This window comes from Salmo trutta, chromosome 24, assembly GCF_901001165.1.
Source record: "Salmo trutta chromosome 24, fSalTru1.1, whole genome shotgun sequence".
Lineage (NCBI taxonomy): Eukaryota > Metazoa > Chordata > Actinopteri > Salmoniformes > Salmonidae > Salmo > Salmo trutta.
The window spans coordinates 36,869,242-36,894,559 of record NC_042980.1 but is presented as its reverse complement, the minus strand read 5'-3'; the positions used below and the strand labels follow the sequence as shown (position 1 = coordinate 36,894,559).

Below are 25,318 nucleotides of genomic sequence, written 5' to 3'. Positions count from 1 at the left end.
TGGATAGGTGCCAGCCGAACTGAAGCATGCTGACGCCTTTAGTCTCTCTGTCTCGCATTCTTTCTCTCTCACTCTTACTCACTCACTTTCTCTGAATTTCCTAATGTGACTTTCTTCTCTGATTGGTCACTCCCAGATTCCTGCTTCGTGAGGAGTAATGACCTCACACACAGCCTCTCCTCCTACCTGAAAGAAAGTGAGTTCAAACCATCACACCTTACATACCTAAATACATAACATTTACATGTACATTACATACCTCTCACCAATACATTACTCCTTTTTAACCTTAATGTTACACTAATAGGACTGCTGTCCCATATGTGCTCTAAGTCTTCTGTCATGTTCCTAGATGTGTCCTTGGGTATTAACTCAATAGTCTGATGTTAGCTTCCACTCCTAATCGCCTCTCCCTCATCTGCACTGCTGTAATAGAGAAAATTAGGAGAGGAAGCCACTTTAGACTATTGACATCCGTCCCTTGTATCACAATATATATTTTTCCCTTTCTCTTTTCGCTCAGTTTGTCCCAAATGGGCTAAGGTCCAGAAGCAGCACACAGAGAAGAGTTCTGTGGTTCTGCTCATCGTCTGTAGCGCCGCACTAAGAGTCATCGAGCTCATCAAGTGAGTGACAACGCACATCTCCCTCTTTTACCATTTATCATCTTTTATTGTGTATACATTATGGCACTTCTCAGCTCAATATAATGCTCCCTTGTTTTTACATCTTCACCAGACAGTTAACCACCTTCAAGGGAGAGGCCAAAGTGCTGAAGCTGTTTGCAAAGCACATCAAGGTAACAGACCCTACTGTACAATAGATTCCTATGAATATTAATGTGTACAGATGAGCCATTCTAAGAGTAAAGCCAAGTGTGACCGTACTGTCTGTCTGTCCCCAGGTAGAGGAGCAGGTGAAGCTCCTACAGACGGGGGTGACACACATCGGGGTGGGGACGCCAGGGAGACTGAGCGCCCTCATTGAGAAAGGTATAGCTTGTCCTTAGTGTGGCTTAACTTACTGTGACTTTATTCTGATCCCCTAAACTTCAACTGGAGGTGTGCACTAATTCACTCCCCTTCTGGGATTTAACCCCATTTGACCCCTATCTGACCTCTGACCTTTTCCAGAGGGTCTGACCCTGCCTCCCCTGCGTTTCCTGGTTCTGGACTGGAACTGGAGGGACCAGAAGCTTCGCAGGATGGTGGACATTCCTGAGGTGAGACTACAACGCCCCCTGCTGGACCAGTAACAGTCACACTTTACACAGCATGGAAAATGTACTCTAGTAGTTCATGGGCTTTCTGCCAGACTATATGGAGTTTCTTAATAACACAGCCCTCTTTTTCACTTCCAGGTCAAAGGTGACTTGCTGAAGCTGCTGGATATGGGGATCTTGAAAGGTTGTAGGGAAGGAAAAGTCAAAGTGGGACTGTTCTGATACAAACACACCTGGTGCCATAATCTGCCATTTTTGTATTATTTTTTTTATTTAACCAGGTAGGCCAGTTGAAAACAAGTTATAATTTACAACTGCGACCTGGCCAAGATAAAGCAAAGCAGTGCGACACAAACAACACGGAGTTACACATAAACAAACGTATAGTCAATAACAATAAAAAAATCTACACAGTGTGTATATACAGTGTGTGCAAATGGCGTGAGGAGGTAAGGCAATAAATAGGCCATAGTAGCAGAGTAATTAAAATTTAGCAAATTAACACTGGAGTTAGAGATGTGCAGATGATGATGAGCAAATAGAAATACTGGTGTGGAAAAAAGTAAATAAAAACAATATGGGGATGAGGTAGGTAGATTGGATGTGCTATTTACAGATGGGCTGTGTACAGCTGCAGCGATCGGTGAGCTGCTCAGATAGCTGATGCCATATACTGGGATACAAACACACACCTAGTGCCATACTCTGCTATATACTGACATACAAACACACACCCAACCAAGTCAGACTGGACCTCTTCTCATCATGCACTTGTTCACACGCGCGCACAAACACTCACATGCAACAAGTTAATTAGGGCCCGTCAAACCAATCCTGTCTCCATAACAGAGACTGCTGGACATTTCAACCATCTACCCTATCCTGTGTTTACCCTCTCTCTGTGACGCTGTGTTCTTGTTCTATTTTAAGTGACCATGTAAAATGTCTGATATGGTTTATACAGTGTTGTAGTTCAACAATAACAGCCCTCTGTGTGACACAGCCCTCTGTGTGATGGTTTGAATAAAGACATTCTGAATGGAACCAGACTCTTGTTTGTTCACACCAGCGGGAAGCCCCTCCCACTGTGATGTCATGAGTTGTTTCGCCCAGTAGGTAGTCTGGTTTGTCATAACATCCTGTGTGTAAGTGTGTTCTACAACAAGGAGGCTGGAACAGACAACGGCAACTAGTTCAGTGAGGAAGAAATAACGGATCATAAGGTACTGTCGGGAAAATAAACCAGAGATATTTTAGTACTTGGATGATAGGCTGTAATACATCAGTTTGTATGTATGTAGGACTGAATCGCTAGGGAAAGAGTGAGCGAAGAACAGTAGAAAAATAAAAGAGGAAGTAGAGCAGAGCAGAGGATTCTGGTTAATGAGTAACAGCCTGTCTCAAAGGTCTTCCCCAACCTAGCCCTAAGCCTGCTGGGAAAAGTCTCTTGGCAGGCAGGGGAGCGAGGGAGAGAAATGTTGATAAGACTGCGTTAAAGAAGACCGGAAGAGAAGAGAGGGAAGACTCCTGTTCCTTGCTTGTTTTCTGGTTGTCTGACTTTCCCGGTCTCATCACCCTTCCCCAGCCAGAGCTCTCTGTCATGGGCAAGGCGAAGGCCAACGCTGGGCCCCTGGCCCGGAGGCCTGATAACTCTGCTTTCAAACAGCAGAGACTGCCTGCCTGGTCCCCCATGCTCACAGCTCAAACCGTCCTGCCTTTCTTCTACGGTATGGCTACTGTGTGTGTGCTGCTGGGAGTGTGGCTACTTGTCACCGTGCAGAATACACATGAACTGAAGGTAAGCGATCCTTTCGGATAATATATATTTTATTCTACCGATATACACACACACAATCACTTGAAGTGGAGCAGGTAACACCCTCCAGAGCGCATAGCTTATCATCTAACCATGAACACAAGATAGAGGTAGAAAGAGACTAGTTTCAGGGTATTCTGATAGAGGGAGAGGTAGAAAGGTTCAGGGTATTCTGATAGAGGGAGAGGTAGAAAGAGAGAGGACTTCCAGGGTATTCTTTGAAGAAGTGAAGCTACAGTATAATAAATGGCTGTGGGAAACAAACATTCTAAGATTCATATAGATTTTAATGTGTTGGCTACACAGTGCATTCGGAAAGTATTCAGATCCCTTGACTTTTTACACATTTTGTTACGTTACAGCCCTGTTCGAAAATAGGATTACATTTTTTTTTTTCTCTCTCAATCTACATACTACCCTATTAAAAAAAAGTGAAATATCACATTTACATAAGTATTCAGACCCTTTGTTGAAGCACCTTTGGCAGCGATTACAGCCTAGAGTCTTTTTGGTATGACACTTGGCACACCTATATTTCCACAGTTTCTTCCATTCTTCTCTGCAGATCCCCTCAAAATCTGTCAAGTTGGATGGGGAGCATCGCTGCACAGCTATTTTCAGGTCTCTTCAGGGACGTTCGATCGTGTTCAAGTCATGTCTCTGGCTAGACCATTCAAGGACATTCAGAGACTTGTCCCGAAGCCACTCCTGCGTTGTCTTGGCTGTATGCTTAGGGTCGTTGTCCTGTTGGAAGGTGAACCTTCGCCCCCAGTCTGAGGTCCTGAGCACTCTGGAGCTGGTTTTCATCAGGATCTCTCTGTACTTTGCTCCGTTAATCTTTCCCTCGATCCTGACTAGTTTTACAGTCCCTGCCGCTGAAAAAAATCCCCACAGCATGATGCTGCCACCACCATGCTTCACCGTAGGGATGGTGTCTTGTTTCCTCCCAGTGTGACACTTCGCATTCAGGCAAAAGAGTTCAATTTTGGTTTCATCAGACCAGAGAATATTGTTTCTCATGGTTTTAGAGTCCTTTATGTGCCATTTGGCAAACTTTTACTGAGGAGTGGCTTCCGTCTGGCCACTCTACCATAATGGCCTGATTGGTAGAGTGCTGCAGAGATGGTTGTCTTTCTGGAAGGTTATCCAATCTCCACAGAGGAACTCTGGAACTCGGTCAGAGTGACAATCAGGTTCTTGGTCACCTCCCTGACCAAGGCCCTTCTGCCCCAATTGCTCAGTTTGGCCGGGCGGCCAGCTCTAGGAAGTGTCTTGGTGGTTCCAAACTTCTTCCATTTAAGAATGATGGAGGCCACTGTGTTCTTGGGGAACTTCAATACTACAGACATGTTTTGGTACCCTTCCCTTGAGCTCTGCGAACAATTCCTTCGACCTCATGGCTTGTTTTTTTCTCTGACATGCACTGTCAACTGTGGGACCTTATATAGACAGGTTGTGTGCCTTTCCAAATCATGTCCAATCAATTGAATTTACCACAGGTGGACTCCAATCAAGTTGTAGAAACATCTCAAGGATGATCAATGGAAACAGGATGTACCTGAGGTCAATTTCGAGTCTCATAGCAAAAGGTCTGAATACTTATGTAAAAAATTATTTCTGTTTTTTATTTTCAATAAATGTGCAAAAAAATCGCTTTGTCATTATGGGGTATTGTGTGTAGATTTGATGAGGAAAATATTTTATTTCATCCATTTTAGAATAAGGCTGTAACGTAACAAAATGTGGAAAAAGTAAAGGGGTCTGAATACTTTCCAAATGCACTGTATATATTTCTCTTCCTCCTGCTATATCTCCTTCCCTCCCTCTACAGGTAGACTACACACACGCAGGGTCATGTGATAAGTGTTTTGAGATGCGTAAAGACCGTGCCAATGCGAACCAGAGCTGCAACTGCACTGTGGTGTTTAACATCGAGAACACGTTCAAGGTGTGTGAGTATGTGTGTTTGTCTTGGTCTGTACACTTCGACAAAACCACAAGCTAATGTACTGTATGTGTCAGTGTTAAACATGTTGGAAACCAAATCCAAGTAAGACGGACAGTGATGATGTGTTTCCTGTCCCAGGGAGATGTGTTCTTCTATTACGGCCTGATCAACTTCCACCAGAACCTCCGGCAATACATGGACTCCAGGGATGATGGACAGATGATTGGGAGAAATAAAAACCTCAAGGTAGCTACTGTTTATCTATCAATCTATTCTTTGTCTTCATCCTCTTCATTTCCTGGTTCATTCTGAGCTTTTACAACATCAAATTCTTCCTGTCTGTATCTACAGAACCCAAGCTCCTATTGCGAGCCCTTCATAAAGGATAAGAACGGACTCCCTATTGCCCCTTGTGGGGCTGTAGCCAACAGCATGTTCAACGGTATTACACCATTACTCAGCAATATCAGTCTCTGCTAATAATGTGACTGCATTAATATCCAGTGATATGATCAAATCTCTCCCTGACATGAAATACCTGCTTTTGATTAACTGACTGATTTGATTTCTTGATGAGTTTTGTTTGTGTTTATCCCAGACTCCTTCACTCTGGTGTACCACTCAGCAGCGAGCAGTCGGGTGGTTCCTCTGTTCAGGAAGGGCATCACCTGGTACACCGACAAGAACGTCAAGTTCCGCAACCCACAGGTGGAGAACAAGACCCTAACGTTAGCACAGGTTTTTGAAGGTGTGTCTCACAATACACCCACACAGTGTGTTCACAGCATGTTCAGCGTCACAACACACCCACACAGTGTGTTCACAGCATGTTCAGCGTCACAACACACCCACACAGTGGGTTCACAGCATGTTCAGCGTCACAACACACCCACACAGTGTGTTCAGCATCACAATACACCCACAAAGTGTGTTCACGGCGTGTTCAGTGTCACAACGCACCCACAAAGTGTGTTCAGCATCACAATACACCCACAAAGTGTGTTCACGGCGTGTTCAGTGTCACAACGCACCCACAAAGTGTGTTCAGCATCACAATACACCCACACAGTGTGTCCATAACCCATTGTGTTCAGCGTCACAACACACCCACACAGTGTGTTCATGGCCATCATTATTATTAAATAGACATTTCTATCGCTGCTCTCTCTTGCCTTTCCAAATGTTGTATGACTGTTGTCAAAACCTTTTCCAAATCATGCCTCAATGTTGTCTAGCTGTTGTTAAAACATTGTCTGGACTCTAGATGTAACCGTTGTCTGTGTGTTGTCAGGCACGGGCCAGCCTCTGTACTGGCAGAAGCCAGTGTATGACCTCGACCCCCGGGACAAAAACAACAACGGCTTCATCAACGAGGACCTGATCGTGTGGATGAGAGAGGCTGCCTTCCCCAACTTCAAGAAGCTCTACGGTGTCCTGAACCGAGCCATAGAACCCTTCACCGAGGGGCTGCCGGCTGGAAACTACAGCGTCCTTATCTCCTACAGTATCCTTGGTTATGCATATTACTGTTACCAGGGAGATCACGTTGAGATTTGAGTCAATTGAATCAAAACTATATTTTTTTTACTGTATTTTCCAACAGCATGTTCCTATTTCCAACCCTTAGGTGGATTGGGGTTAATGTAGCTAGTTTCTCTTTGGATTGTAGTGAAACCGTAAGTTGTGGCTTGGAATATTGGATTTGTTTATTTGGAAAGTCACAGCACATTAAGCACAAAAACACCAACAGCTATATCCTTTATCTATGTAATAAAAATGATGGTAACCCATTAAAGCCTACTGACTATTTAAATCCTCTGTTTAGATGAAAGGTTTGTGTTCACCTTATGTGGCTGTTTATCCTTGACCTCTGCCCCCTCGCCAGACTTCCCAGTGGAGTACTTCCAGGGCAGAAAGGAAGTGGTCCTGTCCACAGTCAGCTGGTTTGGGGGTCAGAACAACTTCCTGCCCATAGCCTACCTGGTCACAGGCTGTCTCATCCTGCTCCTCGCTGTCATCCTCACCGCCGTCTGGTGGAAGTTTGGTAAGACCGGACGGAATATGGAGGAGTGATGGAAAAGGTGACGAAGAGACATATGGAATTCATAATACTGTAGATTCAGTGAATGTGATTATTAAAATGGTCAATATGTATGTAGTTCTAGATTAGAGATGGGGGTTTGTGTTTTCGGCTTTTGATCATCATGAATGCTTGTACTTGGTTTAATTTCCCTACATGACCATGTGGTGGCAGTAGTGCTGTTAGAATGAAACGAGCTGGGAAACCATAGGAAATTGTTTTCAGTGATAATTTGTCTGTGCTTGAATATGCATTAAAAACATACTTTGGTGACTACTAAGTATTTTTTAAACCTCCCACTGGGTGTGTCAATGTGTAGTTCATAAATTAATAATCTGAGTTTTACCTCAATTAGCCACTGTTTTTCTAGAAACTGTGCTGCGCAATTTTCCCTACGTGTTCCAGCCCTCTAGCAATTTGAGTTCAACCAATGAGCTTCAGTCTCACGCTCGATGTGTGACAGCAGTATGCAATTTTTGGGGACCACCTTTGGCTCGTGAGTACTACTTTCAGAACTACTCGCTAAAAAGTATACAAAAGTACCAGAGAATCCCTTTAAGATGTGAAATATGACAATCATTGACGTTTTATTTTATTCACTGTAGACCGTATAAATGTGTAAAAGTTTTTTAAAAAGGCTTTATTTCTCCTTGTACAATCTGTGAAGACAGAAACACACTGACCTACGGCCAGCCTTACCTACTGAAGCCCTAACCTTTAACCTAAAGTTCAACTGGTCCAGGTTCAGTGTTCAGGACAGGGATTGACCGGACTAATGTGCTCCACTGACTACAAACATGACTAATCAAACACAGATGCAGTACACTCGTAGGGACAGACGTAGCTAGCCGCACACAGATACTCTCTTTAGGACAGCCATACACAGACATCTACTCGCAAAGATACTAATGAAAGCCATTACATACGTGGAGACAGTCAATCTCTAAGAAATAGAGACAGCAATTCAGACACACATACTAGAATGAGGCGTTTCTGTAAATATTAACTTCTGCAATGCTGATTGGTCCCTAGTGATAATGTTATCTTGCCGTACCGTCTTTGTTGTTTCTGTAAATATTAACTTCTGCATGCCGATTGGTCACTAGTGATAATGTAACCTAGACTACTCCAGTGTGAGTTTGGCTGGAGTGGATCATCTTCCTCTAGCACACAGAAGTCCTATAACCTCTGGATTCTCTGGGAATTTACAGACGGTGATGATAAATTATGCATAATAATAAAACACAAGGCAATGTTTAGTCTCACTGACATATTGTAGAGACAGCCCTTCTGTTGGACAGCTCCTCTAGGATCACCATGAGGGCAGATTCTTCCTCTTCAAGTAACTGGTCCTAGTCTGGCAGTGTGTGAATCCAATCAGGCAAATACAAATGGCACCTAAACATTATGCAGAGGTCCTTTTTGACTGTCACGTGAGGCAAGGTGACCATGACAACAGTAACCATGAAAACAGTACAACCATAATTATTTGAAGCTGATTCGTCACCGCTTTCCATAGTGTTTTTTTTGTGAGTCATTTTCAGCAGGAATTATAAATAAAAAATAATTTTTCAGAAACTTCAACAGGTTTTTGGCATGGATTTCACTCTAGCTTTATGTATAAGGTGATTGGTTAAACTCAAACATTTTCACAGGTCTGATTTTGTGAACTAACTGAAAGCTGAAATAGTACAAGCCTCCAATCAAAGCGTACCGTAGTAAACTGAGGAAGCTCCTCTTTAGACAGGAGATCTTTGGCCTTTATGCAGAGAACACTTCAGTGGTAGAAACATTGACTTGCTATAGAAGGCAACCACTTCAGAGAACCTATTGTTTGGAGAATTGTTTCACATATATATATATACACACTCAGTTTGACAAAACATCAAATTAAGAGACACACAGAGGGGACTTAGCCTGGCTGAAACAGTAGTGAGCTCTCCTCTCTTTCCATTCTCTCGCTCTCATGTAGACATTCATCTTTATGGTTTCAGTGATAGGACTGGTATGGTACTATGCTAGCACTCTCCGGCCATGCACGTACAGGTAGACACTCACATACAGACATCTAACTTGAAGGTAATGTTCTTTACAGTTTAATTCACCCTCCCTCTCTCCATCATCCCCCTCTGTCAATGGGGGGTGTGGTTTATGGTTATGGCCTTGTCAAAGTACTCACTCCACCTCTTCAGCTCTACCCCACTGGCTTCTGAGAGCTGCTCTGAGGCACCTGGTAGGCTAAATCCTTAGTGGGTGTTGCCTGTCCTGTACTCTTGGGCGTGTCATACATTGATTGCCCGCTGTCTGTTCGCGTGAGAAGGGAGGCAGGGCCACGGCCCATGAAGCTGGAGACTGTGGTTGGCTGGTTCAGTGTGGAGCTTCCTGATAGGTGGTTTGCAATGTCAATCATAATGGGCGTGGCATACTCTGCACCGGAGGCGGGCAGGGGTTCAGCGTAGGCATGGTAGATGTCTGTTGCCATGGGAGCGTCGTAGCGGTTAGGGTCCGTGTAGCCGGGGTCAGAACCTTCCTCTGGCTTGAAAGTTGACCTCTGACCTAGTGATGTCACGACACCGCTGACCAGGGGCTGGGCATACTCTAATGGAAAAGATGGAGAGGGTGTGTTCAACATACAATTCACACTGTGTGGCCGTGTCTGAATAACCATAACTGCGATCTAAATGGTATTAATTTTAAGTATTCAAAAATAGAAAGGTTTATAGTATGACATTTCAAGGATGCTTTAAATGCCAGGATGTTATACTAATTTTGGATTTTCTTCTAGGAGAATTCAGTGTGGACTTTTGAGGAAGAGAATAGTCTTTCCAGACTCATGTGTCTGACAACAGCTGATAAGATGACAAGGGGACGTTCTGTACCCAAATCAACACAATTGTGCATTAGATTACACATTCTCAGGAGCCTAGTATGTTGATATGTTGTTTACTGCGTTCCTTTTTCATAAACAGAATGTTCTAAGTAGTAGTATATAGTACAATTATTACACAGTATAGCGGTGTTTGATACCCATACTAACATACTGTCTACAACATACTTAATGAGTATATATTACATATTATATACTATTAGAACATTTTAGTATACTGTAAACTAACGGTATCATTTCAGTTGAGCATACTAGAGGTACGCCTGTCTACCGGAAGTTGATGCTATTGCTAGCTTGTTAGCATAACAAATTACTATCTCAACATTTTATGACTTCGGGTGTGTTCGTAAATTCAATCTGGAGTCCCAGAGTGCGCTCTGAGCGTTCGTAAATTCACAGCGTTGTCAGATTATCAGTTCGTAAATTCAAAGTTTCTCTCTTGGAGTGTTCAGAGAGTACAGTGGACGCTCTGACCGAGGAGTAGGGTTGATCCGAGCGCCCAGACCGAGGAGTAGGGTTGATCCGAGCGTTCAGACCGAGGAGCAGGGTTGATCCGAGCGTTCAGACCGAGGAGCAGGGTTGATCCGAGCGTTCAGACCGAGGAGCAGGGTTGATCCGAGCGTTCTGACCGAGGAGCAGGGTTGATCCGAGGAGCAGGGTTGATCCGAGCGTCCAGACCGAGGAGCAGGGTTGATCCGAGCGTTCTGACCGAGGAGCAGGGTTGATCCGAGCGTTCTGACCGAGGAGCAGGGTTGATCCGAGCGTTCTGACCGAGGAGCAGGGTTGATCCGAGCGTTCTGACCGAGGAGCAGGGTTGATCCGAGCGTTCTGACCGAGGAGCAGGGTTGATCCGAGCGTTCTGACCGAGGAGCAGGGTTGATCCGAGCGTTCTGACCGAGGAGCAGGGTTGATCCGAGCGTCCAGACCGAGGAGCAGGGTTGATCCGAGCGTTCAGACCGAGGAGCATCACGGTTGACAACTCCATTGTGTCCTCCTCCCAGAGTGCTAAGAACCTTGGCGTGACCCTGGACAACACCCTGTCGTTCTCCACTAACATCAAGGCGGTGACCCGATCCTGTAGGTTCATGCTCTACAACATTCGCAGAGTACGACCCTGCCTCACACAGGAAGCGGCGCAGGTCCTAATCCAGGCACTTGTCATCTCCCGTCTGGATTACTGCAACTCGCTGTTGGCTGGGCTCCCTGCCTGTGCCATTAAACCCCTACAACTCATCCAGAACGCCGCAGCCCGTCTGGTGTTCAACCTTCCCAAGTTCTCTCACGTCACCCCGCTCCTCCGCTCTCTCCACTGGCTTCCAGTTGAAGCTCGCATCCGATACAAGACCATGGTGCTTGCCTACGGAGCCGTGAGGGGAACGGCACCTCCGTACCTTCAGGCTCTGATCAGTCCCTACACCCAAACGAGGGCACTGCGCTCATCCACCTCTGGCCTGCTGGCCCCCCTACCTCTGAGGAAGCACAGTTCCCGCTCAGCCCAGTCAAAACTGTTCGCTGCTCCGGCACCCCTATGGTGGAACAAGCTCCCTCACGACGCCAGGACAGCGGAGTCAATCACCACCTTCCGGAGACACCTGAAACCCCACCTCTTTAAGGAATACCTGGGATAGGACAAAGTAATCCTTCTAACAACCCCCCCCCCCCCCCTAAAAGATTTAGATGTACTATTGTAAAGTGGTTGTTCCACTGGATATCATAAGGTGAATGTACCAATTTGTAAGTCGCTCTGGATAAGAGCGTCTGCTAAATGACTTAAATGTAAATGTAAATGAGCAGGGTTGATCCGAGCGTTCAGACCGAGGAGCAGGGTTGATCCGAGCGTTCAGACCGAGGAGCAGGGTTGATCCGAGCGTTCTGACCGAGGAGCAGGGTTGATCCGAGCGTTCTGACCGAGGAGCAGGGTTGATCCGAGCGTTCAGACCGAGGAGCAGGGTTGATCCGAGCGTTCTGACCGAGGAGCAGGGTTGATCCGAGCGTTCTGACCGAAGAGCAGGGTTGATCCGAGCGTTCTGACCGAGGAGCAGGGTTGATCCGAGCGTCCAGACCGAGGAGCAGGGTTGATCCGAGCGTTCTGACCGAGGAGCAGGGTTGATCCGAGCGTTCTGACCGAGGAGCAGGGTTGATCCGAGCGTTCTGACCGAGGAGCAGGGTTGATCCGAGCGTTCTGACCGAGGAGCAGGGTTGATCCGAGCGTTCTGACCGAGGAGCAGGGTTGATCCGAGCGTTCTGACCGAGGAGCAGGGTTGATCCGAGCGTTCTGACCGAGGAGCAGGGTTGATCCGAGCGTTCTGACCGAGGAGCAGGGTTGATCCGAGCGTTCTGACCATCACAACGGCAGTCAAGCACACACGCTAACTGGATAGCTACTTCCAGACACATAATGAGAGAATACCTCACTCTGACCATATTACTCGCCCTGGCAGAGCTGATTAGGCAGTTTTCATGTTATCCAGAGTGTTGGTAACTGTAACTGTGCTGCTGGCAACAATTTTAATTAGGCTTTTTTGCCAACGTTTACTGACACCGGTCATATTCAACTGGTGTTGAGCGTTTGTAAATTAATCAGTTATTCTGCTCTCAGACAAGAGTCTCTGAAATCGGAGTAGAGAGCCAGAGCAAATGTATGTCCATTGAACGCACAATGACTATACCACTTCGCTAAGAATGACGTGAACAATAAAGTCAAACATTGGGTAGTTAGCTGGATAGCATATAGTTAATATACTGGCAAGTTTGATGTATTAGTAGCCAACTAACATTAGGTATCTAGGTATCTACTGCTGTCGTGATATGTGGTTCGTAATGGTAGCGTAGCCAACAAATTGTCAGCCAACATAACGTGTAGCGTAACTTATTTGAAAAGTCATAACTTTATTACATTGCTCAACATTTGCCATAATTAGTTCAAGCAATGAATTTGTATCCGCTCTTGTCGGACTTCGGCTGCATATTTTCTTAAAATCTGAAAACGTTGTGAAGCCAGGGCCATTTTCTGAAGAATTGCATTATGGGGCCCTAAAAGCATGGCAATCGTGTCCACTGCTTGTATACCTCGTAGGTAGTATGACATCCAGGTACTGTTGGCATACTAACTATATCCATACTATGACTAATAAGCATACTATAGACTCAATTTACGTCACAAATAGTATGGTTAGTGTGTTTAGTATGAGTATTCGAACACAGCTTATGTCTTTTTAGTAAGTAGTAGGCAAGACATTTGGGACAAGGCCTGTGTGTGTACCTGCGGGTTCGGCCCGTAGTCTGGGGGTGTTCCCTCTCACTCTGAGCCGGCCCACCTCACTGCTGCTGTAGCGGACTGACTCCTCCCCCTCCGCCATCTTGGACGGCAGGAACTGCTTCATACTCTTCCACCAGTCTGGACAGAGACACACACGCAATAAACATCTAAACACACACACACATACTGAGAGCGTTGTGTTTACCTGTACGGTCCCAGTGAGACAGGTCATAAGCTCCCTCTGAACTATTCTTCCTGAGGAGAAAGACAAAACAGAAAGAAATGTAACATACTGACCACACCGCTAGCATTGCAAAATAAATGTACATTGTTAACGCGCTGAAAGTCTCGCCTCTCCCATCTCCTCATTGGTTTTTAGGAGCATATACCCACGTGGGTGATTGAAAGATGAACTGAGGTCCACAATCCAGTCCAGTTGGTGATGATAATGCACCTTAAAGTTGGTTGCCAACAACCATATAAAGTCCACAGAAGAAGACTGAAGGAGGAGGGATTACTAGAAACTAACTAGGCTTCCCCTTTTATCTGTGGATTAATTGTTGGAGTAGAGAACACACAATTGTGTGAATCAAAATTATACAAAGACCCAGAAAAAAAGACTTTGTGCATTTCAGGAAAAATAACAACCCAAATGTTTATATCACAGGACAAATTAGCTAGCAACAGCATGTGTTTGACCTGACCTCAAATTAATATAGTTGGTTCAAAGTTTGTTTTCACAAATCAACCTGCGTGTCCTGATCGTGTCTAGTGTGGATGGACAAAATCAACATAATGGTGCACGCGCATGCCCGGCCTAGTCAGAACGTAAGTGTTCTAGTTTGTTGGGAGCTACTGAGTGGATATCTGTTTAGTTGTTACTAGTTATGGTTCATCCTCACCTGTTCTTCCAGTGCCAGGCACAGACCATGGTCAAGATGAGGGCGGTCAGAATCATGACCAACACCGGCACCAACACCGTTGCCAACGCCACGTCTACGACCACAACACGACCAGTGTGAACCAACCACAATCAACAACACATCAACTAGACACAGACTCTTTTCCCTCTCTCCTCTCGCTCACCGTTGATGGTGCATGGAGGCATGGTGGTGTTTCTGATGTCAGGGGTGTGGGTGGTCCGGCCGTACATTGGGGGGGTGTCTGTGGCCACTGAGCGAGGGGGAGGCCGAGGGGGGTGGTATGTCCGGGGCCTCGCTGTCCAATGGAAGAAGAGACAGAACAGTTAGGATCACATGACTCCAATAGAGTAGACTAATCTTTGTTTTTCATTTTGCAGCACGTAGTAAAATACAATGAACACATGACAATAAATATAAGTTCCTACCAATGATCCTGCTACTTAGTTTAACAATGTTACCCAGCCTGTTCTTACGCTTTAAGTTTATATTGCCAAAACAGCAGATCATATTGAATGTTCAAATGGATTATATATACACTGCTCAAAAAAATAAAGGGAACACTTAAACAACACAATGTAACTCCAAGTCAATCTCACTTCTGTGAAATCAAACTGTCCACTTAGGAAGCAACACTGATTGACAATACATTTCACATGCTGTTGTGCAAATGGAATAGACAACAGGTGGAAATTATAGGCAATTAGCAAGACACCCCCAATAAAGGAGTGGTTCTGCAGGTGGGGACCACAGACCACTTCTCAGTTCCTATGCTTCCTGGCTGATGTTTTGGTCACTTTTGAATGCTGGCGGTGCTTTCACTCTAGTGGTAGCATGAGACGGAGTCTACAACCCACACAAGTGGCTCAGGTAGTGCAGCTCATCCAGGATGGCACATCAATGCGAGCTGTGGCAAGAAGGTTTGCTGTGTCTGTCAGCGTAATGTCCAGAGCATGGAGGCGCTACCAGGAGACAGGCCATTACATCAGGAGACGTGGAGGAGGCCGTAGGGGGCAACAACCCAGCAGCAGGACCGCTACCTCCGCCTTTGTGCAAGGAGGAGCAGGAGGAGCACTGCCAGAGCCCTGCAAAATGACCTCCAGCAGGCCACAAATGTGCATGTGTCTGCTCAAACGGTCAGAAACAGACTCCATGAGGGTGGTATGAGGGCCGACGTCCACAGGTGGGGGTTGTGCTTACAGCCCAACACCGTGCAGGACGTTTGGCATTTGCCAGAGAACACCAAGATTGGCAAATTCGCCACTGGCGCCCTGTGCTCTTCACAGATGAAAGCAGGTTCACACTGAGCGCGTGACAGACGTGACAGAGTCTGGAGACGCCGTGGAGAACGTTCTGCTGCCTGCAACATCCTCCAGCATGACCGGTTTGTCGGTGGGTCAGTCATGGTGTGGGGTGGCATTTCTTTGGGGGGCCGCACAGCCCTCCATGTGCTCGCGAGAGGTAGCCTGACTGCCATTAGGTACCGAGATGAGATCCTCAGACCCCTTGTGAGACCATATGCTGGTGCGGTTGGCCCTGGGTTCCTCCTAATGCAAGACCATGCTAGACCTCGTGTGGCAGGAGTGTCAGCAGTTCCTGCAAGAGGAAGGCATTGATGCTATGGACTGGCCCGCCCGTTCCCCAGACCTGAATCCAATTGAGCACATCTGGGACATCATGTCTCGCTCCATCCACCAACGCCACGTTGCACCACAGACTGTCCAGGAGTTGGCGGATGCTTTAGTCCAGGTCTGGGAGGAGATCCCTCAGGAGACCATCCGCCACCTCATCAGGAGCATGCCCAGGCGTTGTAGGGAGGTCATACAGGCACGTGGAGGCCACACACACTGCTGAGCCTCATTTTGAGTTGTTTTAAGGACATTACATCAAAGTTGGATCAGCCTGTAGTGTGGTTTTCCACTTTAATTTTGAGTGTGACTCCAAATCCAGACCTCCATGGGTTGATAAATTGGATTTCCATTGATTATTTTTGTGTGATTTTGTTGTCAGCACATTCAACTATGTAAAGAAAAAAGTATTTAATAAGATTATTTCTTTCATTCAGATCTAGGATGTGTTGTTTAAGTGTTCCCTTTATTATTTTGAGCAGTATATATTATCTGTAAAAGATAGTCATCAGCGTCCTATCCACCCTGAAACAGTTTCCTCAGGAAGAACAGGCTCTTATTTCACTTTGTAAAGATAGCATCCACATTGGCCTCAATAGGATCCCTCAACTCCAATAGCTAGGTTGCCATCCAATGACGAAGGTGCATAAAGATGTCGGAATTCAGATATGACATTGTTTTAGCACTATCCACAGAGTTTTAAACTACAGCGCGCAACATGGTTCAATGCACTGTTAACATGGTTCAATGCACTGTATACTGTGCTAATGACGATTTAAGAAACATTAACGAAGAGCAATGTACAATACGGCGAACTTAGCAAACAAGGTATTTGTGGTAAGTACATGGGGGCTGCCATCTTTATGCACCTCTCCGCTATTGGCGACAGATTTATGCGAATATTCGAAAAGAAAATATGCACATTTTCCCACCAGTGGTGTTTCCACCAAACTGACTTGTTGCAGATAAAAATCAGTGAGTGATGATGTAGTGCACACACTTCAGTTTACATGTACTGATTAAAAATGTAAAGTTCGATGTGTTTCCATCGCATTTTCAACTCTACCGAGAGTTAGACTGTTGCGTTAAATAACAAAATGTACCTACTCTGGTCTTGGCACATGCACTCTAGCCAACAGATACAGTGTGGGTATGCTGTGAGGGTAGGCTAGTCTACATGATTCGATTATTATGGATAAGAGCAAGAATATTCGTATTTGTCAAACAGCAGTCAAGCTTCGATCATCATGTCACCAGAATCAGACCCTAGATATTTATTGGAAAAGAGCATCAAGATCACCACCCTGTGAAGTTCATCATGAGTTATTTCATCTGTAGCCTAATAAACTGCATGGTTTCCTGAGTCTAGGTGGGAGGACCACACACCATGTCATCGCGTGACTTCAAGTTTACTTCAATATGATTATTATATCAATATTTGCACATCAAGGCATTTCCACCACCATTTCGGTAATGAATACTCAGGGAGAAAAAGGTGTAGATTCACGTGCAGAGCGCGGCAGGTGTTTATTGCGCCTTTGCAAAAGGCAGGAATCATGGTCACAGGCAGGCAATGGTCATACACAGGCAGGCAAACAGGCAGGTGAATCAAAACTAGGACTGAAGGCTATAACTGGTTCTCACAAACGAGCTAGAAAAAGGCTTAGTAGAGTCAAAACGAACAATACCTCACAAAGACAAAAGAATGAACGGAACTAAATAAAGAGCTGATGAGAACAGGTGAGAAACTATCACAGGTGAAAACAATGAACAAAAATGAAGTCAAGAACACAAAGAAACAGGGCTACGTTCAAGAACACAACGAAACAGAACACAAGGTTGACTAATAAAATAAATACACAACCTTACAATTTCTCACATAATTAATTTTACCAACACAAAAATATCCCACCATGTCGAATGAACAAATGAACTGTTGACATTTATAAAATTGTACCAAAACGTCCTGCTCCCATCACAGCTCCTGTGAATTTTTTCATACGGTATGACCTTACTCGCATAAAAACTGGATGGAAACGTGGTTAGTGACACAAAATGATAAAATTATTGAAATTCACTGATTGGCTACAAAGTCAAAACTGCATGTGATTGGCTGGTTTGGTTACCTTGATGGAACTGGCATCCGAGCAGCTCAAACCTGAGGGCAATTCGCTGGTGCCACTGGGTGGGGCTTATCCTCACATACCGCGCCTCGATTGGTGGGATGAAGTTATTGCGCACCTCCTGGAGATAATTGGTGTTCCCTTTAAAAATCTATCAGGAAACAGAAACAGACTTCTGTAGCAATAGCTAATGGGGTTCCTAATAATATACTACACTGAAGCTGTTTCCAAATTATATCTCATGTTATCTTGCTTGTGCCTACGGCCAATAGGTCTACTGTATTGTACATTTTATGTATGGTGTATAACAAATGTTTGATTGCTGCCTTCATGGGACAAGTCTCTTGTAAAACAGATTTTCACTAGTATAAGGATAAAAAGCCCTGATTACAGAGCCTGACTAGCACAAGCACTCAAATCTCCATCCATCTTTAATGAGCTGCTGTCCTGACTGAGTCTGACTGACCACAGCACTTAACAACCACAGTCAGCTCTCATGTTTCCTGCCATAAACAACCACAATCAATTACTGATGCCATAGAAACAAACGACTCCATCTTGCACTCCCGTATTTTTGTCTAAAGAGGCTTTCTCTCTCCTTAAAGGTCACGAACAGCCAAAATCATGTTTTCCATGAAATTTGATGATATTTGAAGGAAAAAGGATCAAAGTATGATGACCAAAGTATGAAAAATTACTTGCTTCTACAATGATAAAGTTTGATCAAAGTTACTGGTCCTCTCCCCCATGTCAACACTTGGATTAATGATTAAGGGGACACCTTAAACTCTCATTTTAATACAGCAAAGGTAACATGATATTCTCTAACCTAATTTAAATAAGTACAGCCTTGTAACCAACATTGGAGAAGGTGTTTGCAGAGGGGCGTGGTTTATATAGCTAGATAGCTACTCTACTGGTGCTAAAATACTTAAATGTTTCCCCTTTCATCTGTGTCTGGTGTTAGCTAGTTACTGGCTAGCTAGGTCTTCATCTGGTGTTAGCTAGTTACTGGCTAGCTAGGTCTTCATCTGTGTCTGGTGTTAGCTAGTTACTGGCTAGCTAGGTCTTCATCTGTGTCTGGTATAGTTACTGGCTAGCTAGGTCTCCATCTGTCTGGTTTTAGCTAGTTACTGGTTAGCTAGGTCTTCATCTGTCTGGTGTTAGCTAGTTACTGTCTACCTAGGTCTTCATCTGTGTCTGGTGTTAGCTAGTTACTGTCTACCTAGGTCTTCATCTGTGTCTGGTGTTAGCTAGTTACTGGCTAGCTAGGTCTTCATCTGTGTCTGGTGTTAGCTAGTTACTGGCTAGCTAGGTCTTCATCTGTGTCTGGTGTTAGCTAGTTACTGGCTAGCTAGGTCTTCATCTGTGTCTGGTGTTAGCTAGTTACTGGCTAGCTAGGTCTTCATCTGTGTCTGGTGTTAGCTAGTCACTGGCTAGCTTGGTCTTCAGTCAGCATGGAACAAAAGGGGGGGGGGGAGGGTCCTTCAAAACTCCCACCCAGTTGTCAACACATCTGTCAGTGCTGCTGTGAACCGCATCAAAAGAGAATAAAAATTACATCATTGATGCAATTTCAATGTTGTTTGAGTTGCTTTGTGTATCACTAAACTAGCTTGAGATGATTTGTTTGCAACACTGCATCCAAGTTGCTTGACATAGGCGTTGCAAAGAGCTGTCAGTCAAGGCCAGCTCATGAATATAAGCTCCCCGCCCTGGTAGTTAGCCATGAGGGGAAAAAGTACTTTTCAAAATGACTATTCAGGACCTTTAAGGTTATTGATGAGGGACATTTTCATCACCTTGTCCTTGGTAGCATCTGCCTCCCGATAGATGTTCCAGTGCTGTCCGTCATTGCTGTAGAGGACCCGATAGGCTGACACATAGAACTGGTACTCCAGGAGGGAGGAGCCTGTAGTGGTGATGCCTGTGATCCTCTTCTCCTTCTTCAGATCCACCTGTAGCCACTGCTGCTGGTCGCTGTGAGCCGACGCCCAGGGAAGCCCCGCCCCATTTAGGCGGGCCCCAGTTGGGCCCCACTCGCTGGGTTCGCCAATCACGTCACTCCATTCCCACACCGAGGAAGCAAAGAGCTGGGAGTCCCTAACAACACCCGACTCTAGACCTAGTGTCCCATAGCAACCTGAGAGAGAGAAACTGTGAGTCTGTATTAAAGTGGGAGGACACATGGCTGTTTTGGATATTGTAGAAGTGATTGTGGTGGCAGGTGTAGTTGAAACAGACACATAAGCATGTGGCTATGGTGGTTCTGGTATCATGGTCTGTTTTCGTATATTGTAGCTGATTGAACTCACCACTTGTCTTGAAAGTGAAGAGGCTGTTGGACAAGGGACCACTGGAGAGAGAGAGACATAATGATGGCGAGAGATGGAAAGGGAAGAGAAAGCAGATGTATTCTCCCAGACAGACAGGAGTACTTACACAGTGGAGGAGACATTGTTAGCCAGCGAGCCATCGTAGTGAGGGATGCCCTTACTGTTGACCACACTGATCTGACCGCCCACAGAGTTAGACACCACACCTGCATGGATGGCTGCTAGACACACTGGAGACGACTGAGGGAGGGGAAGGAGATAATGATTATGATCCATTCATGACTGTTTGGAAAATGTACATTTAGATGTATGACCATCTTCATAAAATGACTGCTGTGTCAATTGAATCCCTGCTGTTGCAGAGAAGGGGTTAGAACAGGAAGAGAGAGAGAGATGATCATGAGGGGTAGATACGAGAGTGACAGAGGTAGAGAGAAAGGAGAGAGAAGGATGGACAGAGAGGAAGGGAGCAGTGTGTCGGTGGTTGTGATTATTTCACTGTCAGCTGAGAGGCCATATACCCCAGTGAGGGACAGTGTGTTTTAGTGAGATAGATCACAGAGGACAGCTCTCAGCCCACAGCCCCACAGATAACAGGAGATAAGTCAGCATGACGATGTCACTTCCTGGCAGGGGGAACACTGCATGAAGAAAAGAACGCTGATCCAAGGTCTGTTTCAACTCTTTAGAAATGCTTCCTTCCTTCCGTCAATTAATCTTATATTAAAATCACTGAAAAATGTTGTATTGTTGAAACTCTTTCCTTATTTCCCTTTAGTAAACCCTTAGCATTCCAGTAACTGACTCAGTAATTTACTGACATCATAAAATGGATCCATTCATGCATATATTAGCAAAACACACACAGGCAAACTAGTGAACACACACTTAGTGAGACCAGTTCCCAGCTAGCTGGGTGAGTGAAGTGGGATGGTTTTATACACACACTGTCAGATGATAAAGACACACACACACAGACTTTAACCACATAGTTGAGGCACCCACAAGTACTGAACACTTGCCCTCTCAGCTCTAAAACATCCCAGTAACATACACCACATCCAAAGCAGCACCCCACCAAACCACTTACACAAACACACTGCACTAAACCCCTCCACCCAGCCACTCGGAGCACAGACCACTTACACAAACACACTGCACTAAACCACCCCACCCAGCCACTCGGAGCACAGACCACTTACACAAACACACTGCACTAAACCACCCCACCCAGCCACTCGGAGCACAGACCACTTACACAAACACACTGCACTAAACCACTCCACCCAGCCACTCGGAGCACAGACCACTTACACAAACACACTGCACTAAACCACCCCACCCAGCCACTCGGAGCACAGACCACTTACACAAACACACTGCACTAAACCCCTCCACCCAGCCACTCGGAGCACAGACCACTTACACAAACACACTGCACTAAACCACCCCACCCAGCCACTCGGAGCACAGACCACTTACACAAACACACTGCACTAAACCACCCCACCCAGCCACTCGGAGCACAGACCACTTACACAAACACACTGCACTAAACCACCCCACCCAGCCACTCGGAGCACAGACCACTTACACAAACACACTGCACTAAACCACCCCACCCAGCCACTCGGAGCACAGACCACTTACACACTCACACAATGCATGCACACGCACACACATAAACACAAAAACTCTCCCTCATTACAACACATCACACACCAACCCAAAGGGGTAGAACTAGAGAGAGATACATTCCGACTGAGAAAGTTGACAGAGAGTGTGACCAAGTAAAGGAGAGGTGCAAAGATAGAGGGACTGGGTGTGGTACACTGACACCCCCCCGTGACTTGAGGTGTGATCTAGGTCTCCATGGGTCCAAAAAGTTAGACGACTCGTTCTAAAATGAATCCGTGGCTTTCCCACCCAACCCAACATTACAGACTACAAAAGGAAGCACAGCCGAGAGCCCAGTGACACAAGCCTACCAGACGAGCTAAATCACTTCGAGGCAAGTAACACTGAAACATGCACAAGAGCATCAGCTGTTCCGGATGACTGTGTGATCACTCTCTCCACAGCCGATGTGAGTAAGACCTTTAACCTGTCTGGGCTAGGGGGCAGTATTTTCACAGCCGGATGAAAAACGTACCCAATTTAAACAGGTTACTACTCTGGCCCAGAAACTAGAATATCCATATTATTAGTAGATTTGGATAGAAAACACTGAGAAAAACCTGAGAAAAAGTCAACCAGGAAGTGGAGGATCTGAGAATTGTAGTTCTTTCTAGTCCCTTTCGAAACTACAGTATCCGCGGGGTTACGTTGCACTTCCTAAGGCTTCCATTGGCTGTCTAAAGCCTTCAGAAAGTGATTTGAGCCTTCTGTCACTGGGCAGAGTATAGGAGCTCAGTTACTGAGTGGTCTGCCTGGCAACAAAGGGATTGGATATGCGGCGTTACGCGAGCACGCCGTTCCTTCTTTTTCTCCTTGAATGAATACGCCATTGTCCGGTTGGAATATTATCGCAATGTTACGTTAAAAATACCATAAAGATTGATTGTAAACAGCGTTTGACATGCTTCTAAGTATGGTAATGGAACATTTTGACTTTGTCTCTGGTTCCGCGCTCGCGCGTTATGCCTTTGGATAAGTGATCTGTACGCTCGAACAAAACGGAGGTATTTGGACATAAATATGGATTATTTGGAACAAAAACAACATTTCTTGAGGAAGTAGCAGTCCTGGGAGTGCATTCTGACGAAGATCAGCAAAGGTAAGAGAATATTTCTAATACTAATTCTGAGTTTAGGTGACCCCGAACTTGGCGGGTGTCTGAATAGCTTGCCGTGATGGCTGAGCTATGTACTCAGAATATTGAAAAATGTGCTTTCTCCGTAAAGCTATTTTAAAATCTGACACAGCGGTTGCATCCAGGGGTAGTCAATCTATAATTCTTTAAATAATTGTTATATATTTTGTCAACGTTTATGATGAGTATTTTTGTAAATTGATGTGCACATTCACCGGACGTTTTGGTGGGAATACATTTTCTGAACATCACGCGCCAATGTAAAATGCTGTTTTTGGATATAAATATGAACTTTATCGAACAAAACATACATGTATTGTGTAACATAATGTCCTAGGAGTGTCATCTGATGAAGATCGTCAAAGGTTAGTGCTTCATTTAGCTGTGTTTTGGGTTTTATTGACACGTCATTGCTTGGAAAATGGCTGTGTTATTATTTTTGTATATGTACTCTCCTAACATAATCTAATGTTTTGCTTTCACTGTAAAGCCTTTTTGAAAATCGGACAATGTGGTTACATCAAGGAGAAGTGTATCTTTAAAATGGTGTAAATAGTTGTATGTTTGAGAAAGTTGAATTATGACATTTTGTTGTTTTTGAATTTGCCCATAGAAGTTAAACAGGACAACATTCACAAGGCCGCAGGGCCAGACGGATTACCAGGATGTGTACTCCGAGCATTGGCTGACCAACTGGCAAGTGTCTTCACTGACATTTTCAACCTCTCCCTGTTTGAGTCTGTAAAACCAACATGTTTCAAGAAGACCACCATAGTCCCTGTGCCCAAGAACACTAAGGTAACCTGCCTAAATGACTACCGACCCGCAGCACTCACGTCTGTAGCCATGAAGTGCTTTGAAAGGCTGGTCATGGCTCACATCAACACCATTATCCCAGAAACTCTAGACCCACTCCAATTTGCATACTGCCCCAAAAGATCCACAGATGAAGCACTCTATTGCACTCCACACTGCCCTTTCCCACCTGGATAAAAATAACACCTATGTGAGAATGCTATTCATTGACTACAGCTCATTGTTCAACACCATAGTACCCTCAAAGCTCATCACTATGCTAAGGACCCTGGGACTAAACACCTCCCTCTGCAACTGGATCCTGGACTTCCTGACGGGTCACCCCCAGGTGGTAAGGGTAGGTAACAACACATCTGCCACGCTGATCCTCAACACAGGGGCCTCCCTCGGGGGTGCGTGCTCAGTCCCCTCCTGTACTCCCTGTTCACTCATGACTGCACAGCCAGGCACGACTCCAACACCATCATTAAGTTTGCCAATGACACAACAGTGGTAGGCCTGATCACCAACAACGACGAGACAGCCTATAGGGAGGAGGTCAGAGACCTGACCGTGTGGTGCATGGACAACAACCTCTCCCTCAACGTGATCAAGACAAAGGAGATGATTGAGGGCTACAGGAAAAGGAGGACCGAGCACACCCCCATTCTCATCGACGGGGCTGTAGCGGAGCAGGTTAAGAGCTTCAAGTTCCTTGGCGTCCAAGCACACCAAGACAGTCGTGAAGAGGGCACGACAAAACCTATTCCCCCTCAGGAGACTGAAAAGATTTGGTATGGGTCCTCAGATCCTCAAAAGGTTCTACAGCTGCACCATCGAGAGCATCCTGACGGGTTGCATCACTGCCTGGAATGGCAACTGCTCAGCCTCTGACCGCAAGGCACTACAGAGGGTAGTGCGTACGGCCCAGTACATCACCGGGCCAAGCTTCCTGCCATCCAAGACCTCTATACCAGGCGGTGTCAGAGGAAGGCCCTAAAAATTGTCAAAGGCTCCAGCCACCCAAGTCTTTGTTCCCGCACGGCAAGCGGTACCAGAGCGCCAAGTATAGGTCCAACAGGCTTCTAAACAGCTTCTACCCCCAAGCCATAAGACTCCTGAACATTTAATCAAATGGCTTCCTGGACTATTTGCATTGCCCCACCTCCCCCCTTCTATGCTGCTGCTACTACTACTACTCTCTGTTATTATCGATGCATAGTCACTTTACTAACTATCTACATGTACATATAATCTCAATTACCTCGACTAACCGGTGTCCCCGCAGATTGACTCTGTACCAGTACACCTTGTATATAGCCTCGCAATTGTTATTTTACTGCTGCTCTTTAATTATTTGTTACTTTTATTTGTTACATTTTTTAGGCATTTTCTTAAAACTGCATTGTTGGTTAAGGGCTTGTAAATAAGCATTTCACTGTAAGGTCTACACCTGTTGTAATCGGCGCATGTGACAAATACAATTTGGTTT

At 45.4% G+C, this 25,318-nt stretch overlaps 3 protein-coding genes across 3 annotated transcripts in view; 2 read left to right on the top strand and 1 right to left on the bottom strand.

The window, feature by feature from the left end:
• Positions 1-2,266, top strand: part of cmss1 (cms1 ribosomal small subunit homolog) — a 78,679-nt gene extending 76,413 nt beyond the window's left edge. Inside the window, exons 5-10 of the mRNA XM_029712039.1 lie at positions 137-196; positions 524-626; positions 739-799; positions 905-992; positions 1,134-1,222; positions 1,361-2,266. Coding sequence (XP_029567899.1) covers positions 137-196; positions 524-626; positions 739-799; positions 905-992; positions 1,134-1,222; positions 1,361-1,444 — 485 coding nt within the window. The 3' untranslated portion in view covers positions 1,445-2,266. The remainder of the gene's footprint in view (positions 1-136; positions 197-523; positions 627-738; positions 800-904; positions 993-1,133; positions 1,223-1,360) is intronic.
• An 87-nt stretch (positions 2,267-2,353) lies between these two features.
• tmem30c (transmembrane protein 30C) lies at positions 2,354-7,365 on the top strand. Its single transcript, XM_029712038.1, has 8 exons — positions 2,354-2,445; positions 2,808-3,020; positions 4,870-4,986; positions 5,125-5,232; positions 5,338-5,428; positions 5,585-5,734; positions 6,278-6,490; positions 6,872-7,365. Exons 2-8 carry the CDS (start codon positions 2,823-2,825, stop codon positions 7,057-7,059), a joined length of 1,065 nt encoding a protein of 354 aa, XP_029567898.1. The 5' UTR covers positions 2,354-2,445; positions 2,808-2,822; the 3' UTR covers positions 7,060-7,365.
• Positions 7,366-7,679: 314 nt separating this feature from the next.
• LOC115161230 (discoidin, CUB and LCCL domain-containing protein 2) overlaps positions 7,680-25,318 on the bottom strand; it is a 31,438-nt gene continuing 13,799 nt past the window's right edge. The window contains exons 5-13 of the mRNA XM_029712037.1: positions 20,326-20,459; positions 20,199-20,239; positions 19,686-20,026; positions 17,887-18,034; positions 14,299-14,430; positions 14,115-14,208; positions 13,418-13,467; positions 13,216-13,350; positions 7,680-9,664 (exon numbers count right to left, since the gene is read on the bottom strand). Of these exons, the coding sequence (XP_029567897.1) occupies positions 9,261-9,664; positions 13,216-13,350; positions 13,418-13,467; positions 14,115-14,208; positions 14,299-14,430; positions 17,887-18,034; positions 19,686-20,026; positions 20,199-20,239; positions 20,326-20,459 (1,479 nt within the window). The 3' untranslated portion in view covers positions 7,680-9,260. The remainder of the gene's footprint in view (positions 9,665-13,215; positions 13,351-13,417; positions 13,468-14,114; positions 14,209-14,298; positions 14,431-17,886; positions 18,035-19,685; positions 20,027-20,198; positions 20,240-20,325; positions 20,460-25,318) is intronic.

Bases quoted from the DNA above. Each gene is read 5' to 3' on its own strand.
- tmem30c (XM_029712038.1), top strand. From the start codon at position 2,823: ATGGGCAAGGCGAAGGCCAACGCTGGGCCCCTGGCCCGGAGGCCTGAT. The intron at 3,021-4,869 runs GTAAGCGATCCT...CTCCCTCTACAG, and splicing joins AGAATACACATGAACTGAAG to GTAGACTACACACACGCAGG. The intron at 5,233-5,337 runs GTAGCTACTGTT...CTGTATCTACAG, and splicing joins GGAGAAATAAAAACCTCAAG to AACCCAAGCTCCTATTGCGA.